Source organism: Lytechinus pictus, chromosome 8 (genome assembly GCF_037042905.1).
Source record: "Lytechinus pictus isolate F3 Inbred chromosome 8, Lp3.0, whole genome shotgun sequence".
Classification (NCBI taxonomy): domain Eukaryota; kingdom Metazoa; phylum Echinodermata; class Echinoidea; order Temnopleuroida; family Toxopneustidae; genus Lytechinus; species Lytechinus pictus.
This window is the reverse complement of record NC_087252.1, coordinates 2,271,567-2,294,082: the sequence shown is the minus strand read 5'-3', so window position 1 is coordinate 2,294,082 and position 22,516 is coordinate 2,271,567. Positions and strand designations below refer to the sequence as shown.

Genomic DNA, 22,516 nt, shown 5'->3' with positions numbered 1-22,516 from the left:
ACGCAATCTATGATAATTCTTGCAAACGGTTCATCGAACGCTGGCACTGGTTTTAATGGCGCGACTGGTATTTTCTGATTCGGTTTACCTACTACCTGACATACATGACAACTTCTGCAATGGTTTGCAACATCCTTTTGTAAACCCGGCCAAAAGAAATGAGAAAGGATTTTTTCCCGAGTCTTATAGACTCCCAAGTGACCTGCAAGTGGTGCTTCATGAGCAAGACTAAGTATTTCCGGCCTATAAGTAGAAGGAACTACAATCTGGTGGACCTCTTTCCAAACTTCATCAGCAGGAACATCTATCGGCCTCCACTTTCTCATCAAAACACCTGACTTCATATAATAACAAACAGGCACGGTCAATGCCTCCTCTTCAGAGATCGCTCTCTCAAACATGGATACTAACTGAGGATCTTTTTGTTGCTCCTCCAACAACTTACTCTTACTTATCGGCATTGGTTCACATTTACTTTTCTCTTCTGTACTTTGAGTTTCTCCTGCACCCTCATTCACATTTGATTCACATTCATCATCAACCAAACGACAAAAGAAAGAATCTCCCAAGTTAACCTCATCTAGCTCACTAGACTTCGATTCAGACTCTACTTTCTTTGCCATCGAACGAGTTACAGCACAAGACGGAAACACAGTAGGAAATTCTGCAACCAACTGCTCTGTTTTACTACTCTCACACGGAATAGCACTCACAACTGGACATGGCACAACTTTATCACCAGCAAGATCATTCCCTAAAATGATGGAAACATCTGCCACCGGAAGTGATGGTCTCACAGCCATTTTCACACTACCAGAAACAAGGTCTGATTTCAAGTCTACCACATGAAGGGGTGCTTTTACAAAGCCATCTCCTATTCCTTGGAGCAAAACACTAGCTCCAACACAAGATTTCTCACCAAAAGGCAACACACTCTCCAAGATCAAAGACTGAGAAGCACCAGTATCACGCAACACTTTCACTTTTCTTGCTTCGACACTACCAGCTAGGGAAACATATCCTACAGAAACAAACGGTTCATATTGCTTTTTCACTTTCTCTAAGTTAACTGGCTCAATCCTACTCTCTGAACTTTGCAAATTTTTCACAAATGCATTTGGATGTGCATTACTTGATTCACTTGTTTTTCCTTTAAGTGTAGGACACTTTGCTTTAAAATGACCAACCTTGTGACATGCATAGCATTTCTTTTCTTGCTCGTCATCTTTAGATTGTGATTTTACTTCTTTCTTGTTGTGTGCTGAAGCACCATTTTTGTTTTTGTTTTTCCACTTTCCAGATTTGTTTGTCTCATCTGATTTTTTGTTTGTGATTTTGTGCGTTAGCGCATAATCATCTGCAAGCTTCGCTGCTTCATTAAGCGTTCCTATTTGCTGCTCTTCAAGATGCAACCTAACATCGAAATGCACACTACGCTTAAACTCTTCGAGAAGAATTATTTCTCTAAGCTTATCAAAGCTATCTGCATGGAGTGACGAACTCCATCTATCAAACAACTGTTGTTTGCACCTAGCAAACTCAAGATGAGTTTCGGTCTCATCTTTGCGTGTTTTCCGAAATTGTTGACGGTACGCTTCCGGTACAAGCTCATAAGCACGCAACACTGCCGCTTTTACAACGTCATAACGACCCGCATCATCAACTGACAAAGCTGAATAAGCATCTCGAGCTTTACCCTTCAACTGAGATTGTAACAAGTGTGACCATTTTTCTTGCGGCCAACTCAAACTAACAGCTACCTTTTCAAAGTGAAGGAAATATTTCTCTATCTCCTCCCCCTCCTGAAAAACGGGAACCATTCGAACATGTTTCGCAACATCAAAATCAGACTTTACTTGCCTAATTTCTTCTCTTTCTCTAGCATTCTCATGCTCCCTTCTCAAAACTACTTGTTCTCGTTCAAGCGCAACTTTCGCTATCTCTAGTTCCAGCTCTTTCAAACGCAATTTCTCTGTCAAGTCCACATTCACAGACTCAATCGGAACCTTAGATAAAGCTTCAAGTGGAAGGACATCTTCCTCTTCCACTAACCACTGAATTACAGCTTTCAGAATTTCTAATTTACGCCAAGTAGTCCTTACCTCAGCAACCTGGTAATGGTGAGCAATCTCCAAGAGATGAACCTTCTTCAGAACCAGCAACTTCTCAACACTGGGAGAATCAACGAAATCGTCCAAAGAAAATTCCGCCATGGTCAACAAAAGACCCCTAATCTTCAACGCTGAAAAGACTAGAAACAGCTAAAGAAACCTTTAATTCTTAGCCAAGACAATAACCAATACGGTTATCACAGTTGAAAATTATATCAACCACATAAGAAAATGTCAACCTGACCTGGCTGACCCTGTAGATATGACCTCAACCTACAGAAACGGTAACCTGACTCGGTCACCCCAGTTGAAAATTTTTCCAACCACACTGTCAACTTGACTCCAGTCGACACTGTCAGTTTCCATCAACCGACACAGCAACCCTTAAAAAAATGGTTAACCAGTTGAAATATCATCAACCCAAAGTTCATTCAACACTACGTGAACAAAACACATCGCACAGCGAGACACACTGAAATACACGGAATTGCTTAAGGGACAAACGGCACGCCATACTCAACCTTGTGCGCCACCACACAGCGTCATACACAACACTGACAGCGATATCCACACACACTGGCATTACATCTACGTGTACACACACCCATGCAAATGTCTAATGACAATCTTCACGTTGAATACGATTGCACACTCTTCGATAATACGTTCATGCGACTTTGCCGGCGCTAGCATTATACGTTATACGGTACTCCGATACAACTTACGCCGAGAGTTCTGGGTCGACTCTCACCAAGCCCCCACTGTTACGCGGAGGATTGATTCACGGACAAGCCCCCACTGTTAGGCAGAGGATTGATTCACGGACAAGCCCCCACTGTTACGTTTGCTGATCCATACAAGCTCTTATTGTTACCTGTCCTGGACAAACACCAACGTAAACCTCCTGAATCTTGTTCTCCATCCAGACACTCCTGAATTAGCAAACAAGCCACGCCGTGTCAAATCGTTTAAAAACAGTTTATTTACAAAATGTACACATGACGATTCAGATTCACAAGTCCGTTGTTCACATAGCGTTATCCTTTTTTTAGTCTGTCCTCCAGACTTAAACGTGTATTATTATCTCGTCACATAAGGGAAAAAAAATATTTTCACAACAGCAGATCGCGAATGTGCCCCCCCCCCCTCCCCCTTGCTGCGTACGACCATTCCCTGAAGTCCACTTAAACATATCTCATTATAACAGAAATATACATGAATTTAAACATATAATCTTTCTAAAACATATATAGAGAGAGATTGAAAGACTTATTAAAGAAAGAAACAAGCAAAAAATAACACAAATTATGCATGTTATGTGCGATTTCAAAATCTCGTGTAATAACCCTTTTATTGCGATGAGGCCAATACTTTTGTATATTAATAGAGATACAAGTTTTTTTTTACTATATGTATATATATATATACATAGGGGCGTCGATCCTTTTTTTAAGATTTGGGGGGCAAAATCATGAATCAACTTTCCAAGGGCGCTCGATATCACACAAAACAAACAAACTCACACAAACACACACACACATATGCATATATATATATATATTTATATGACTCATGAGATAGAAACACATATCTCACCAACAAATTAATGCGAGCGCGAAGCGCGAGCTGAAATTTTTTAGTATACTGATCTGAAAACAGGAAAAAGTTGCCTGTTTAGGACTGTTTGTAGTAACTCATGAGGAGGATACATATCTCACTACACAGATAATGCGAGTGCCGAGGGCGAGCTGAAATTTCTTTATATTCTGACCAGAAAGCTTGATATTCTATGCATTTTTGGTATACCAATGATTAAGATGGGTATCTAAAAAAACAATAGATGCGAGCGTGAAGCGCGAGCTTAAAACTTTGATATTTCGATCTGAACAAAATGACAGTTTAATGGACGTTTGTAATAAAGAACAAGATTATATCCAGCAAAAGATTATTGCAAATCGAAGCGGGAGTTCTTTTGACGTTTATTCCTGAAAAAGGGACATTCTATTCACCTATTTAATCATGAAAAGTACGGGGTTTTGCTACAGAAATGATGCGAGCGCGAAGCGCGAGGTGAAAATTTGTATATTCCAATCTGAGAAGCGGATAATTTAAGCACGATTTTAAATAAAGAACGAGTTGTGTAGCTCAATCTCAATATACGACTGGTTGCGTAATTATACACTCCCGGTACTAGCAACGGGTTTTAGCAAAGTTTTGGGGTAAAATATCGAATCATCTTCATAAACACTATAGTAGCTGTCTTAAACTAAAGGCCATAGAGGTGGCACAATGTGGAATGTGTAAAGAAGAAAAGTGACTGACCTTCTTTTTATTAAAGCATTGGAAAATAAGATCAAAATTAAAGGATTTGCTCTACGCTTGTGTATGATTCTGGGATTTTTAAAATAAATTAAAGATTTCATGACATCTGTCATTCTTTGGGCAACTGCCCCGCCCGAGTCCACTCTGTAAGGTGCATGCGATAAGCTTTGTTATGACCATTCAACAATAAAATGTATAACCAGGTGCCGCTGATCATTCTTGACCGGCGCCGATCTAGATTTGGTTGGCAATAGGCCCTTCTTCATTATTCTACCGGCGCCTATTTATTGGAACCAGGGGACGCTGATTATTCTTGACCGGCGCCGATTTAGAACAAGTAGTGCTGATTATTTTTACCGACGTCACGTAAGATTCAGGCAGCGGCAATTCATAATTGACTGGCGCCGATTTAGAACAAGGAGGCGCCAATTATTCTTGACTGGAGCCGATTTTTAACCAGGTGGTGCTGATTATTCTTGTCCGGCGCCGATTTAGATTTAGGTGGAGCTGATTATTCTTGATCGGCACCGGTTAAGACTCAGGCAGCGCCGATTTATAACCAGATGGCGCTGATTATTCTTGACCAGCACCGATTTAGATATAGGTGGCGCTGATTATCCTTGCTCGGCGCCGGTTACGAACTCAGGCAGCGCCGATTTTTCTTTACCGGCGCCGATTTATAACCAGATGGCGCCGTTTATTCTTGCCCGGCGCCGATTTAGATTTAGGTGGAGCTGATTATTCTTGATCGGCGCCGGTTAAGACTCTGGCAGCGGCGATTTATAACCAGATGGCGCTGATTATTCTTGTCCGGCCCCGATTTAGATTTAGGTGGCGCTGATTATCCTTGATCGGCGCCGGTTAAGAACTCAGGCAGCGTCGATTTTTCTGTACCGGCGCCGATTTATAACCAGATGGCGCCGATTATTTTTATCTAGTGCCGATTTAGATTTAGGTGGCGCAGATTATCCTTGATCGGCGCCGGTTAAGACTCTGACAGTGCCGATTTTTCTCGACTGGCGCCGATTTGTAACCAAATGGCGCTGATTATTCTTGTCCGGCGCCGATTTAGATTAAGGTGGCGCTGATTATTCTTGATTGGCGCCAGTTATATGCAGGCAGCGCACTGCTGATTATTTTTAACCGGCGAAGTTGTTGGGAAAAGGGTAGTTAAAAGAAAAGATAAGGAAGATGATATGATTGTGCTTTGCTGGGGAATAGTCTTTCCTTACTGTTGCTAATATTTTATCAGTGTATAATTTTTTTAAGCGGCGCCTTTTCTTTTCTTCTCTTTCCTTGATTTTAATTTTTTCAAGCAGCACCTTTTCTTTCTTTTACTTTACTTTTTTTTTTTTGAGCGGCGCCTTCGGCGCCGCTCAAATATTAGAGGGGGGCGCGCGCCCCCTGCGCCACCCCCTGGATCCGCCACTGAGGTTGATTATGTTTTGATCAGCATTTGAAAGGAATTTGCGGTAAATGCGGTCTAAGGTACAAAAATTTCTTAATTTTATATATTTTCTTGGTTGGATGAAATTTATTTTTTTAATGTGAAATTTTATGTCGATGTACAAAAAACGATCCGAAAATCGGGTTTCCGCCGAATTTCAGATCTAACGTTACTGCTAAAACGTTGTCTTTACGTATGAGCCAACAATACTTCAGTCTATGTACTGGAGAGAGAAGCCAACGCAGTTCAGCGGAACAACCAAAATACAGAGACTGAAGCTTTTGGTCTAGTTGCTCATTTAACTTTCTGATATTTTTTTTCATATATAATATTCCTGGACCACACCTCCGGTAGGCGTTTTTTGTGTTTGTTTGTTTTTTGCAAATGTGATATCTGATATCATCTATGCATGCTTGAATAAAAGGACAAGACTGAACCTTCGTTCTTTCATATAATTACCTTGAAAAAAGGTCATGGCAACGTTAGAGCATTTTGCTGATTCCAGCGCTTCGCTTAATAGAATCACCGGATGTATATTGATGGGGCCCTTCTTCCACAACTCCAATCTAGTCAGAGCAATCCTGATGCTCTCTGGTAGATTTGAATCTTCAGGTATTGATTCTTGGTCGGTATTGGTCAGCTTATGAATAAAATGTTGGATCTTTCCTGGAGTTTTCAAGTGCCACAAAATATGTTCCAGTGTTTCATCAGAAATGATCCGGTCTGTTCCAAGCCTCAGATCTGAAATAAGGAGGTGGCGTCCATGTCATTCATAAATCTTCAGCCGATTTCAATTACAGAATAGACACAAATTATAAAAGAAGTCTAATAAAAAAAAATGTTACGCGGTCACCGTGGGGAAAGGGGACTACCGCCTATCCCCTTTCCCCACGGTAACACATTTGTTTATGGGACAATTGCTCAATGCTTTACATTAATTTCGTCAAAGATGTAGGGTTAGGGTTGCAATATGGTTTTATGTTATGTTTAGGGTTAGGGTAGGATAAAGTGTTAAACATAGAGTAAAAGTTCGTCATTTGAATAGTGTGGGGAATATAGAACAGAGAAATTGTCGCCTGAACAAATGTCATGGAACCTTCCACATAATCACCATAAACACACGCGCGCGTTACGCAAATTCCACTAAGACCTGGGGAGCGTTTCATGAAAGGACTTGTCGGACGTTTTATCCGACAAGTCCTATTTCATCCGACAGTTACTATAGTAACAGTGCTTCTCAACCAATCAGAATCCAGGAAAGTTGTCAGATCTGACAACTTGTCGGACGAAAATATTGATGAAACGCCCCCCAGGTGTCTATTACTAATTAGAGCACCGACGATGTGCGCGGTGGGAAAATTAACTTTACACCTATAATTTCTTATCTTTCGTACCTCCCACCCTCCTCCCTGCCGTTATTAGAATAAATTCCTTTAAAGACTGTATAAAAAATATTTATGTTTTCTTCATTAGAATTGAAATAAATCCATTTCACTTACCACTGAAATTTTCCCATTCTTTGTGAAGTCCTTCGTTAAGCAAGTGAACTTTGAACACCAGACGTTGGTCGCAATAAGAGTGTTCTTCCTTCCATTTACAAAGAAGATGATAAACCTCATGCCGACTTATTGTCTCATCTATACCTAGTACTCCCATCGCCTTCAAAGCATCACGTAATGGTAACGTTATCACATTAGTATCAAAGTCGAAATGAACCATTGACCACAGCTCAAAATATGACATAGTTTCTGATTTGGAGAAAGTTAAAATATTAATTTCAGGGATTAACCATTTTAGATCTTAGTTTTTTATCTATATCAACGAATGTGCAATGTAAAATGTAATATATAAAAAAAATCTTTGAAATTGATGAAATGATGAATGTTCATATTTATCATTTGCCAGTCTCCAGGTGGTGTAAGGACGTTATTCCATTTATCAAGAAAAAAATATCGTACATGATAAGCTAAATTACTAATTGTAAACTGTATAAGGCCATCCTTATTAAAACAAGTGGAACGCCTAAGGCAGTCTTGACTGTATTCGGGAATTCAAAATAAAAGCAGTGCTGACTCTGGAAACGACATATTCACAAAACACCATTCATATGATAATCAAAATGCTATGTTTATTGACCCTTAATGACTTTTGACCTTGACTATGAGACCTAAGATTTGGGCAGGATTTTTAGTAATGCTTGATTGCAGTTATGCCAAAGTTTCATAAAGAATGTATACCCTTCTGTTAAGACATTTCAAAAACTTGACCTTAGGTTAAAATTGTAATATTTTCCCAACATGGTCTAAGTTCACTGACCCTAAATGACCTTTGATCTTGGTCATGTGACCTGAAACACATGCAGGGTATTTGCTGATAGTTGATTGGTCTAGTGTCCAAAGTTCAGGTACTACATTCATTTATTTTCAAAGTTATGACATTTAAAAAAAATTAACCTCTGTTAAGTTTTGTATTTGATTCCTCCCATATAATTTAAGTTCATTGACCATTAACAATAATTTAACATTCGTCATCTGACCTGAAACTCGCACAGGGTTTTCAGGGATATTTTATTACTCTTACATGTATGGCCAATTGTCATGAACTAGATCCATACCTTGTGACCTTCAAAGTTATGGTTATTCAACAAATACCCAAACATGGTCAAATGTCATTTATGGTCCATTGACCCTAAATGTCCTTTGACATTGATCATGTTCCCTGAAAGCTAAGCAGGTTGTGCAGTAATACTTGATTACCATTACGTTTATGTTTCATGAAATGGGTCCATATACCTTTTAATTTAAGATGACATTTAAAAAACGTCAGGTTAAGATTTGAATGTCGACGACGCCGCCGCCGTCGTCGGAAAAGCGGCGCCTATGTCTCGACCTGCTATGCCGGCGAGACGAAAATAAAATGGGTGTAAGAAAATTCACTCCACCTCTTACCGTAGAGAACAGTCCTGTTAATCGGCCTGCATTTAGCTTTCTCCAAGGCACGGCTTAACACGATCATTCTATTTTCATTGAGAGGTCTTTCATTCCATTCCTTCATTGCTTCCAAGGCTTTTGGCGTAACATCTGTCTCCAGTGAGGTATCCAAATCTCCAGCTATGTCTGGGTCTAGCCTTTTCAGGAGCTGCTGTATCACTGCTGGGGCTGTGACATTACAGAGTATCTTCTTGAACGTACTTTCAGATACATCTGATCTTTCCTTCCTTTGTTCTTTAGGGGGAAGGTTCAACACATAGTAAATTAACTTTTTGTTTTATATATTTGTAACAAAACGAAATCTCTATTTGGGAAACAACATAATTTATACCTTTATGTAGATCGTCATTTTGTATGGAAGTAATAATACGTTTTTTATTATTATCATCATTTTTATTATTACTTCTTATTCTTCTAGAAAGAGTACAGGGTACCGTCTGGTGTATTCCGGGGTGCATTTTGTAATGGTAAAATGCGTTGTGCAAATGTTAAAGATTGCTTACAGCATGTACAGCGTGCAAGTAATGACAACCACCGTTATTAACATGCTAGAAGGTCAGTTGTAACCTAATGGCGTATTAAAGTGTTTCGTTCGTTAAAACGGCACCTGGATCATGATCAAAACTTGTTGTATTTGCATTATATTTGCCTGTTTTGTTTTCTTCATGTATTTCATTTTCTTCTTTTTGAGGGGGAGTAGATGGAATTTTAGTAATGAAACCTTCTCTGATGATGGAGTATTTTGGTCAGCATTGCGTTTTCAAGTTTTCATATGGTAAGAGCAGCATACTAAACTGGTGTCTTATGCAATTGTAAAAGACATATTTAGGTATATAATAATAATAATAATAATAATTATCATTATTATTATTATTATTATTATTATTATTATTATTATTATTATTATTATTTAGGCATATGAGATTTTCGAGCTCATGTAACGTTCAATTATTTAAAACGAAATATTGCTACATTACTTACCTAAGACTTTCGACCAGGCTTCCTCATGACCGGCTCTTAAAAGCGCGTCATGTAATAGTTTTCCTTGATCTACCTGGGGGTGTCCATCTTTCCACTGACACAGATAGTCGTAGATTTGTTGTGGACCAAAGTTATTTGCACTTGTCTCGTCGATTCCTAGCTCGCAAATTGTTTTTCTTAACTTTTCTAGGCTAGGTGTATTTACGTCGTACATCAATGATCTAAGCTCGTAAAATGATACAGGGCCTGCAAGGGAATGTTTTGGACTATTGTTAATATCTGCGCCTCTTTTGTAGATTTGTCAATACATTTAACAAAAAATAACAAAATGAAATATACATCTATTTATATGTCTAGGGTGCGTAATTCACCGTCGAATAATGACAAACGTAATTAAATACATTTTACCTTGTTTACTCATCACAAATGCATATATACAACAGGACTCGTAGAGAATTATTAAAACGATAGATTATATAGCTTTCTTCTGACCATTAGGTAGCATCGCACTTTTCAAATCTTCACAAGGTGTTATACTGCTGTACCGTCCAGTCAATATATCCCGCCATATTTTGATGCTCCCGTAAAATCATCAGATACCGTAAATCTTTTCTGGTAGTAAAATGGCATAAAAATGCAAACACTAATACTGTAGTCATGAAAATAATGAGACGTTATTGATGAAGATAAACCTTGGCCCCGTAACACAAAGATTAGCAATGAATTGTGAAACGGCCTATCAAGATCATCGTTGCATGCACATTTTACTGATTAGACTGACGAGGAACAAATTGAAATTGTACATTTAAATTAGCGATTCATCGCTAACCTTTTTGTTACGTGGCTTAAGTTTTTCTTTTTCCCCAATCACAAAGTACTATTTTTGAGGGTTTTTTTTAAAGGACCGCAGGTGTAAACTAACCAACTTATTAAAGTGAAGTACCATAATTGTGAAAACTCATTCTCAAGTCATCACATCAATCACAATGATGTCAGTAAACCGTTTTGGTGTATCAGTTATGCCGAATAGAAAGATACCCACCGTCAAAGAAGGTCTGGGAGATATGGAGATAACCTGCTCTCTCCAGAGCAAGACTGACTAGAACAAACGGATTCTGTTTGAAAGGACCTTTATTCCATTCCTTTAACTTTCGCATGCCGGAAGCTGACTTTTCCTTGTTCTGGTCAACGTCATGGATATCACTGACTTCTTTGGCGGGAGCTATGTTTTCCTTGTTTTCTTTACCGTCATGCGTGTCACTGATTGCTTTGGAGGGAGCTGTGTTTTCCTTGTTCTCTTGAAGGTCATGGGTGTCACTGATTGCTTTGGCGGGAGCTGTGTTTTCTCTGTTTTCTTGATCGTCGTGGGTAGCACTGATTGCTTTGGCGGGAGCTGTGTTTTCCTTGTTCTCTTGACTGTCATGGGTGTTACTGATTGCTTTGGCCGGAGCTGTGTTTTCCTTGTTCTCTTGACCGTCATGGGTGTCACTGATTGCTTTGGCCGGAGCTGTGTTTTCCTTGTTTACTGGACCGTCATGGGTGTCACTGACTTCTTTGGCGGGAGCAGTGTTTTCCTTCTTTTCTGGACCGTCATGGGTGTCACTGATTGCTTTGGCCGGAGCTGTGTTTTCCTTGTTTTCTGGACCGTCATGGGTAGCACTGATTGCTTTGGCCGGAGCTGTGTTTTTCTTCTTTTCTTGACCGTCATGGGTGTCACTGACTTCTTTGGCGGGAGCTGAGTTTTCCACGTTCTTATTGCCCTCTTCAGAGTGATTGGAGTCATTGATTGTCTCAATTTCTGTGACTATATTTTCTCGTGGAAACAAGTTATTTAGGAATTTATTTATTCCTTTTTTTTCTTTTAGGTCAAGCAGGATTTGTTCGAATGTTCCTTCAGGTACTTTGGTAGAATAATTGACCTGTCGCACTTGTTCTGTGTTGTGAAAAAAGTAGGAAAGGAACCATGAAAGAACATGTGTTAATAATGTCTAAATAATGGTGTTAAAATGGTAATTCTCGGAGAATGTGTAGAAGTAAAGGGAAACTTTGGAAACCCCATTCATGCTATGGTGTAAAACCCAAAGAAAAATGGCAAGTAAATAGGAATAAGAACTATGTTTGTTAATATTGAATGGAAGAAATGAAAATACATACCATAAATAACTTGCCATGTACCATCAAGGCCCACTTCCTCTAAGGCATCTCTTAACATCTGTGGTTGGTCAGGTGCATATGATCTCTCTTTCCATTTACAAAGAGTATCATACACAAGTCTTCTACCCATTTGTCCCTTGATATTGGTAATACCAAGCTTAACAAGAGCAGCGTATACATTTGCCATCTCATCATTCGGAGTGTCATAAGCCAGTAGCCACAGTTCATAAAAAGAGACAACCCCTGTCAATACGAAATTTGTAAAATAGTAGTTCAAAACATTAACTAGTTATGATTTACACTGCGCTTGTTTCTTAATACAATAATTCCATATACGTGCATTTTCGTTTCTTGTATCGCATACATTACGGAACTCATGATACAGAAGTATTGATCTTTTGGAAAGCTTTGATAGATATGTCACCTTTGAGCAATATTGTGGTGAATTTAACACATTTTTTTCAATTTCATGTTAAACACTCTAAAAAAAGGTTTACCCAATATTGGGTAAAATGGGAACATGCATGTTGGTTGGGTAGAACGATACCCAATATGATGTAAATTTTACGCAATGCATGTTCCCTTTCTACCCAATTTGGGTAAAATTTTACTCAGTGTTTTTAGAGTGTATCCTCTTGAAATTATAGAATTCTTAGACTACGATGTGTGCTTTACAACAAGTGCGTCGGCGTGGTGCCATCTATTTCGATAATGGTGATGTAGAATCGTGATTAAAAGAGGTTCCTTCAAATAAAGAATGTGTTTTCGTGCAACACTTACCCTGTACCTTCAGTTTTTGCATTAATAGCTCTGCCTCCTCGACATCACGTTTACCTACAGTGTAAAATGGCAAATTTATTTATTCAGACTGCTACAAATTATCATTGGCCATTAGATTGTAATGGATGAATGGAATCCATTTCAGCTAATACAATTAATTTCAATATATAGTATGGTATTAATGGGAGAGTCTGGTCCGTCAGTATTCAGTATTAATCATACACCAAATATTGGACATTTTCTAAGACGTCGCGAGCGAGTGAAAAGAGCAAGCGAAATATTGCCTCTTTTATATGGAAATTGAATTTTGTTATAGATTTTGACATAATATTCAACAGATTAAATCATATTTCCCCATTTCCTTTCATTTCTTTCCTCCCCCCCCCCCTAAGTTAGTGAGCATTTTGGAAGCCATAATCCCTTCCTCCCATCCGTATGACAGTCGTGACTACTAAAAGAGTGTGGTAATAAAAAAACTGAGATTACATTTATTGCAGAATAAATGGTAGTGCTTACCTATGTGACTTCTTGCTAGCCGTTTCCTTGATCTCCACCACAAGAATACCATGCCTGTCGTGGCGACTGCGAGTATCAGTAGGATTGGTACCACTGTGGGGGAAAAAGGGTTTCAGACTCTATAATATCTTTATTGCAGCTCTTATTTGGTTATATGTATGAATGTCGGAATATCATTTACTCCTAGAATTTGAATTCGTAGTCAGACAATTGAAGGATTTTATTTTATACATAGGCCTACACGTATTTAATACTTTCTAACACATAGACCTAGCTCGTTCAAAGCGGTAAAGAGTTATACGTGTAGATTTAAAGGTATTCTCTATATGCTGTGGAGCTAATCTGGTCCCTTATCACACTCCTCTTAGAGTGAGATGAGGGACCAGTCCTGATAGAATTAAATTTCAATCTTTCAAGAGTGAGTTTCTACTTTTTGGAGAGAAAGTGTGCATCTTCTTACGCTTTTCATTTGAGAGATTGAAATTTAATTCCAATAGGAGTTTATTTCAAGTTCAAGTTTATTTATTCAAAACCAAAAACATCACATCATAATCAAAATGGATATACATACAATTTAAATGAGTACATAAACATACATCAATTAGATTATAGCATAGACGAATTGGTTTTAGGACCCCTTTAAAAGCAAAGCTTGTGAGTAGGGCCCTGAAATACTTATGATTATTAACATACAACATAGGATATATACTAATCTACAAGATACAAAAGGAGAGACAAAAAATATATATATAAGGTTAAGATGCTAAAAATAGAATGGAAACTGTTACAGACACACATATATACACACACACACACACCCACACACAACCACATTCACCAACATATGCACATACTAAACATAAATTCTGAGTAGGTCATCAAATTAAACATGTTAAATGCAAATACATCAACTTAAAATACACATTGAAGGAAAATAATCATAATCTGTCAAGAAAGTAAGTTTTGGATAATCTTTTGATCATGAAAAGAGTTTTACTATTTTTTATATCAACAGGTAAATTGTTCCACTCTTTAATACATGATATATGAAAGGAGGTCAGAGTGACATTTGTTCTCGCAAATGGCTGACGAATAAGATCCTTTTGACGTGTATTATAACTATGTATTTGTGAATTCTGAAGAAATAATTTTTTTAAAGTACATTCTTGGGGCATCGATTGTAGTTTGAACATGAACAATGCACAATTGAACGACACAAGTTCACTAAGTGGTAGCATTTTCAGACGAAGAAATAACGGAGTACTTGGATGTATATAATTAGAATTTGTTATAAGTCGTATCGCCCTTTTCTGCAATACTCTCAATTTATCAAGATAAGACTTAAAAGTGTTTCCCCAGGCAACATTACAATATGTCAGATAAGGTAGAACAATACTATTGTATATTGTTATCAGTATCATTTCAGGTAAAATTGATTTTAACCTATAAATAACACCTACACTGCGAGACACCTTTGTGCAGACAGCATCTAGATGATTTTTCCAGGATAGGTGCTCATCGATATATAACCCAAGAAACAAAATATTTGCACTTGGTTCAACATCATGACCCCCTATATGAAGACAAGTTATACTCCCTGGAAGCTTTTTACCCTTAGAGCGGAAAATTATGCACTTGGTTTTTTTAATGTTCAACAATAACTTATTGCAACAAAACCATGAATACAGCTTCTTAATTTCTTGATTTGCAACCAGTAACAAATTTTCTACTGACTTATCAGAGAGCATCAGACTGGTATCATCAGCAAACAGGGAGTATGAGAATAATGTTGATGAATGTATTATATCGTTTATATAGATCAGAAACAACAGGGGACCAAGAACAGAACCCTGAGGTACACCATAGTTAATCGTAGCATGTTTGGATCTAGATCTATCTATCATAACAAATTGTGTCCTATCACACAAATAGCTTCGGAACCATGACAATGCTACACCACGAATTCCATAGTGTTCAAGTTTCTTGAGAAGGATATCATGGTCAATGGTATCAAATGCCTTTGACAGATCTAAAAATATCCCCAGACAATATTTGTTTTCATCAATAGCCTTTATGATATTACTCAATAAGTTAAAAACACCCATTTGTGTGGAGAAGTTTCTACGAAATCCGCACTGCTGAGGAATCAATATGTTCTTTTTAGATAAAAACTCATTTAAACGTTTATAAATTATTTTCTCGAGAATCTTTGAAAATATTGGTAACAATGCTATCGGCCTATAATTTACGACATTCTTACGATCAGATTTTTTATACACTGGCACAACTTTAGCTACCTTTAGTTTATCTGGAACGACCCCCTGAGATAATGACATATTAATGATTTTACATAAAGGTTCAACAAAAATGTGAATACTCTCCTTTACAATTCGAGGTGAAATATCATCAGAACCACTCGATTTAGAAGGTTTTAAAGACGATACAATATTAATTATCTCAGCTTTTGTAGCAGGGTTTAAAAACAGAGAAGCATTATCTTTACATCGTTTCATATAGTCACGAGGAGATTGTGGTACGTGAGGAATTTCTGTAGATATTTTCTGGGGCAATCCAATGAAATATTTGTTAAAGCTTTCAGCCTTATCCTTGGCCGATGATAAAAGTATACCATTAAAATTCATCTCTTGTGGAATAGAATGCCTATTTGAACGGCCAAGCAATTCATTAATGTGAGTCCAAGTCTTCCTGATATCACCTTTAACATCGTTGAACAAATCATTGTAATAATCTTTCTTGGCTGAGCGAAGAACATTAATCAATACATTCTTATAATCAATATACTTCTTTTTACTTTCAGCTGTAGGTCTCTTGATGTAAGTACTATAAAGCTTGTGTTTACGATTTATCGACTTAAGTAAACTATGAGTTACCCAGGGCTTCTTACATTTTTTTCTAGTTGCTACCTTAACTAGTGGAAAACAAAAGTTGTATAGGCCGAGAAACCTTTGTAGAAAAGCTTCGTAAAAATCATTAACGCCTTCCACTGAGGGAAGAGCCTGCCAATCAATTTCTGCTAAGTGGTGTTTGAACCTTGATATTCTTTCATCATTAATAAGCCGTTTCATATCTTTCTCACCTTTCTTAATAGGAGTTACTAAGGAATTCTTTCTTACACAAAATATGGGCATATGATCTGAAATATCTGAGTAAATTACACCAGAGCAAAACTCATTTTTAATGCAATTAGTGAAAATAGTATCTATCAGGGTTGCACTGTTTTCTGTTACACGAGTAGGTTTTGTGATAAGAGAGAACATTCCAAAGGAGTACATAAAATCAACAAAACTTTTAACACATTGATCATTATCATAATTCAATAGATTTATGTTAAAATCACCCATCAAATAGATCTCCTTGTTCTCTCTACTCACAACCTGTAGCTGATGTTCAAAATCCTCAATAAAAGACATACTATCATAGTTTGGTGCCCTATATACACAACCAATAATAACCTTTTTAGAGTGCATTGTTGTTTCAACAAAGACTACTTCATACCCTGTCTTAGAACCAGATAAATCTTCACGTAATTCAAAATCTAAGTCATCTTTTACATACAAGCATGTCCCACCCCCGTTTTTTCCTGCCCTACATTTATGAACACAAGAATAGCCAGGTATCTGAAACAGTCGGATATCAGTAGCATCTTTAAACCAAGTTTCGGTAACACCTATTACTGAGAAATCATGTTTTAAGCATGACAGTAAATGTAACAGATCATCATAATTTTTACATAAACTTCTGGCATTCAAATGCATAAGATCAAAATTTCCCTCTTTATTCTGATCAAATACCTCACAATCAATATAATCACAACTTCTTAATATTATGTTTACATCTTCTTCAACAATGGTATCCACTAGCAATCATTAAAGAAAATCGATGACACATTAAATATTTTGTACATATCTGAATCTGTTATGATACTTCTCAGAGTTGATCTACCATACAAACACACATGGCTTATACACATATTAAACAGACACCAAAACACAAAAAGGCACTCACACAAAGAGTTCATACTTCAAAAGATTTCAAAAGAAAGAGAGGTTCACATGTAAGACCCCTCCATCAGAGATTATTTAATAACCATCAACACCCACAGCTGTTTCTGAGAAGAAAAGAGGGAGAGAGAGAAAGGGAGAGGGAGAGCATTAGAGAGAAAATGGGTAGATACCGAGTAAATAGAGTGGGGTGAGAGAGAGAGAAAGAGAGAGAAAGTCACCCTGAGAGGATTGTGATTAGCGACCAGATTAGCTCCTTTGCATTTAGAGAGTTGACATCGGGTCTACCTACAACCGTCATAGATTCAGTGCAATGATTCGGTGTTTTTTTTAACATGTTCGGTTTTTTATTCAGAATTATCTACATTTAGTTTTATTTCCAATGTACATGTATATATATCATTGTTAATTTATGTGTTTATCATATTGTTTAGTGTTTACCATAAACACTTATTTATCTTGTGTAGTCGCATTGATTCAATGTACATGTAAATTCACTTGTTTTTTATTTTCAAGGTAATCATGTTACATCTTTGTGATAGTTTCCTATCTTGTATGATTGAGTTGAGCCGAAATAAAATAAAGCAAACTTTAAAAACTTGAAACATTTTAATCAGATTCAAACTCTACTGGCCATGTTTTCTAACACCTGCAATTAGCAGTTGGAACCCGCTAACCATCGATTTCAGAGATTGTGAGAGCAAAGTTTTTGTTGATGTTATAATAATATTATCTCATTTTAAACGTCAGTGCCTGAGTTTGTATCACATTAGGGGGATTTGAAAAAGTTATAATTTGAATGGGGAAAAATCATTGCTAAAATCAAATGCAACGTTTCTATAATGAATAAAAACATGAAAATGCATTTCTTTACCAATTAATTAATGCTTGCTTACCAATCTTCGCTGGATTTGTGCCACTACTTCCATCATCCTTCTCGGGATTGGCTGAGGTTGTCTCATCTGAACGGAATGGATCTATGAATATCTCCCCCGCTCTCTCCTCTTTTGAACCGGGTATATCTGACGCAATACATACATATGGCCTGTCACTGACTGTAGCTTCAATCAATATGGTTTTGTTCTTAGAACCGTCTTTATTTTCCCACTCAATACTCTTAAAATTGGTCACCTTTGAAAACCCATGAAGGAAGAAGAGATTTATATCTGGGTAGAATCCGAAGGCCGAGCAGGTGATGGTTACAATCGTGGCGTTGGTTGAAATCCTACAACCCTTTGGAGAAGTAGAATTCAAAGAACCTTCCTTTCTCTGACACTGGTTGATGATTGGGTAGGGTTCTATAGGAGGAGCTACAATATAATAGATTGTAAATTATCAATAATTGCTCTGCTATACCAACATAAAATGATTCTGGTGAAAACTAATAGCAGAGTCATTGAATCTTAAGGGTTAGCAATATTTCGTTAAAACCGTTATATTCACGCTGTCATGGAGATGCAATAAAAACGCTCATGACGCTTATTCCCCTTTAAACTTTTACTGTCTCCCGGGTTGCCGCATGGAATGTTGATTACTTCATATTTTCATACACGTGTATATGATATATCTCCCATGCAACAAACTGAATTGCAGCAATAATTATCTTACATGTTAAACATGTTAAATCAGTATAGTCAATCCTATACTCACATTGTTGCAGGATACAAATTGAATGAAAATTACTTCAAAAACATGCATAGGGCTGTTTCATACAAATAACCAAACAACAATAATAAACCTTTCTGACCCATTTTTCTTATTAAACTGTATCTGGTCAAATCATTTTATTTCCAGCCTTGAGTAACACCCGCCCCCCCCCCCCACCTTACTGTTTAGCTCTTGGTGGAGGTCTAAGTGTTCTGAATTCGGACTGTTTACTCTTATATGAAAGCACTTTAAAATAAAATGTTTAAATCTGAGATGTTACGCAGTAAAACGCAAAGGACATGATCAGCTCGGAAATCAAAATACTTACAAAACAGTCTGATGTCTGTGAAGTTGTGTATAAGAATTCCCTTGTAGTTAGAAACTCTGCAGATGTATCGACCTTGTTCGGCCATACTGACTTCTTTGATGACCAAGGAGCGATTTTCATTCATCTCCATGATCTCACATGGTCTTTGACCTTCACATAAACCGGTGACGTCATCAGAAGGAATCCATGATACAAGGTTTGGTGCGCTTCTTGGGTTATCACCTTTCTTCCAATAGACAGCCAATGGTGAACCTCGAAAATGGCATGTCAATACTGCACTGTCTCCTATTCTAACATCTTTGTGCAACTCGGTGTAGACAGTATCATCAGGAACCTCACCACGTATCCCTAAATGACACAGGAAACGTTTATAAGCTACTATTTTTGTTTCAGTATTATGTGTTTCAGTTCATTTCACTATATCGGTTAAGGCATGTAGTAATGGTAGGTAAAAAGTTAAGTCGAGTTGCGGTCCTTTTGAGCCTCTAGAAACAACAATGCCTGTTATATCTATTCTATTTACCAAAGCGTCAGGTAAACTTTAAACGGAGAGGTCACCTAAACTTTATTGTAGAAATTAGCAGAAAAATCATGAAATATATTGGAGAAGATTTTTAGGAAAATGAATCAAAGATAATACTTAGGTTACGAGAATTTTGTCTTTTCATTTGTGACGTCACATGCGAGTACCTCCCCTATATATCTTGTAGGAAAAACAATATCAATGAAGTAAGGCATCATTTTAAAGATAATTTAATGGTCTATTCATTGGAATTAATTGTACATTAATATCCAGTAAAAATGGTAGGACAATCGATCAAATTCAGATTTCCAAACTTTTGTTTAGTTTATATTCTCCAGCGTGCATGCTTTGACAGTTGGAGCGAAATAAAAATTAGAGGACAAGACGAAAAAAAGACGCACAAGTAAATACATTAACCTTGAAAAAATCTCCCTCCCCTTTCGAATTTGACAAACGAAGCTTTATATGTATGTGTGGGTGGAGCGAGACAACGTAATTTTGGCCAAACTACCTTGATATGAATGTTTCTGCTCTCGGCTTATACGTAACATCGTTAAGCCTAGTCACGTCTCGGTCACTAGACATCCCAAGAATACTACAAATAAATAAATCACTACATACCTGAAAAGAAGTAGAAAACAAAAGCAGATACGATCCACAAAGAGAGGTGTGTTCGTTTGACCGCCATTTGTATAGCTTTACTTGTCTTGTACTCAGCCATCCTCTGTCGAGCTCATTTCTATCTTATTAACATAAAGTTTGGATTATGTATGTATGATTTTCTATTTATTCAATCACGTCACGATTAAAGGTTGCGTTTGCAATTGTTAATAAAACGACAGAAAAGCTGAAATAAAAACAGGTACATAGCCATTACACATAATATGCATCATTGTCTCATTTACTCAAAGTACGTACAACATGTAAAATTTTTGCTTTTAGATCTCTTGTTAGTGCAGGACCACCGGGCAAGGCTCTGCTTATAATTCGAGAGCACTAATCATAAGTACATTCCATCGCACTACTTTATTTAAATTTATGATGGCCATTCAATAAATACCCCTAACATGCTAAAAGTTCGCTTACCTTAAAATAATAACCTTTGAATTTGATCATGTAACCTGAAACTCAGGAAGGATGTTCAGTAATATTTGATTACCCTTATGTCCAAGCTTCATGAACTAGGTATATATACTTTCAAAGATATGATATTTCAAAGACTACCGCTTGGTTAAGATTTCAATGTTGACGGCGCCGCCTCCACCAAAAAGCGGCGCCTATAGTCTTGTTTTGCTAAAAGGGAGAGACAAAAACTATTGAAGCTGTTGAAGCTAGTTCTTCATTCGTTAGACGTCAGTCGTTAATATAATGTCGAATTCGTCTTCGTGAACGTGGTAAATAAACTAATTAGAGAGGGGTGAACTTCAAATCTCCAATCGTTCTTATCATCGTTATTTTTGTGACTCAAATATCTAGACACTTGAACTTGATACCCACCATGGCCCAGGTGATAAACATTTATGATTACTGTGCTCATATTTTATTGATATCAGATTGCATGTTCGAAATACATGTATAACAGTCTTACACAGAAGCTCCTAAAATGATGTTTTGTAAATTTACATTGTCTTGCTTATGTGGTTAAAAGAGAATAGGTCAGATGCATAAAAAGTAGCAATTGCTGCAAGCAATCGCTTCAAGCACAAGCAAGCCAAGTAAAAGATCATGCCTCATAAGTTGCTTTATTTCATATGCATAAACTTTTGCTAGTGTTTGAATCCTTTTCTTGAATTCAGAGTAATAATAATAATAATGATATTATTATTATTATTATTATACTAATGTAGGATTCGTAGAGCGCACGTATCCACCTTGCTAGGTGCTCAAGGCGCTCCTATATTACCCCGGCTCAGCTATTCTACCGATTCTGGTGTGCACAGTTTTTTGAGGAATTACTTCCTGCCGGTACCCATTTACCTCACCTGGGTCGAGTGCAGCACAGTGTAGATAATTTGTTTGCTGAAGGAAACATGCCATGGCTAGGATTCGAACCCACGACCCTCTGTTTGAAAGGCGAGAGTCAGAACCACTAGATCACGACGTGCACGTCAGAAAGCAGTTGCTAGCGGTTTGAACAATAGCGACGTCGCGCTGCAGCGAGCTGGTGCGAACACGACTCACAGAAAAGGCAGGACTCGAAAGCAACGTGTACAGTGCAGATTAGACCTACCGTTTCTTTCATATATCATCTTTTTTCTTAGACGTGTCAAACTTACATTTTATATTTGGCATTTAATATGCACTTACTAGGAAGAAAACAATATACATGTAGGCTAATGTACTCTTTGGTTCAGATGCATGAAAATTAGCAGTTGCTTTTGCTTTGAAGCTTTTGCTAGGCTTTTGCTTGATTCAGTATGCATAAAAAAAATGAACGAGCAAATGGTTTTGCTAGTAAGCTTAAGTAATCGCTAACAGGTAGGTAGCACTTGCTTGACGATCAAGCTATTTCTAAAAAGCGTAGTACATAAAGCGAATATTTTGCTTGTGAGTTTAAGTATTTGCTTGGGTTTTTTCAAGCTCCGGCAGAGCAGCTTGAGCGATTGCTTGATCATGGCGTTCTCCTTTTTATGATTATGTTTATGCTCATAAAAGAGAACTCTGACCAAGGTTTCTGTTTCTGTTTCTGTTTATG

The 22,516-nt window shown here is 37.4% G+C and overlaps 1 protein-coding gene across 2 annotated transcripts; it reads right to left on the bottom strand.

Annotated features, from left to right (window-relative positions):
• Positions 1 to 5,746: 5,746 nt before the first annotated feature.
• Positions 5,747 to 21,213, bottom strand: LOC135154842 (uncharacterized). Of its 2 annotated transcripts, XM_064103034.1 has the most exons (12): positions 20,908 to 21,188; positions 20,443 to 20,560; positions 19,299 to 19,646; positions 18,220 to 18,633; positions 13,302 to 13,394; positions 12,786 to 12,839; positions 12,006 to 12,248; positions 10,894 to 11,784; positions 9,852 to 10,097; positions 8,829 to 9,104; positions 7,380 to 7,628; positions 5,747 to 6,621 (listed from the first exon to the last, which is right to left on the bottom strand). In XM_064103034.1, exons 2-12 carry the CDS (start codon positions 20,540 to 20,542, stop codon positions 6,284 to 6,286), a joined length of 3,252 nt encoding a protein of 1,083 aa, XP_063959104.1. In that variant the 5' UTR covers positions 20,543 to 20,560; positions 20,908 to 21,188; the 3' UTR covers positions 5,747 to 6,283. The 2 variants fall into 2 exon arrangements, with proteins under 2 accessions (XP_063959104.1, XP_063959103.1); XM_064103033.1 differs by having other exon boundaries at positions 20,443 to 21,213.
• Between the last annotated feature and the right edge of the window lie 1,303 nt (positions 21,214 to 22,516).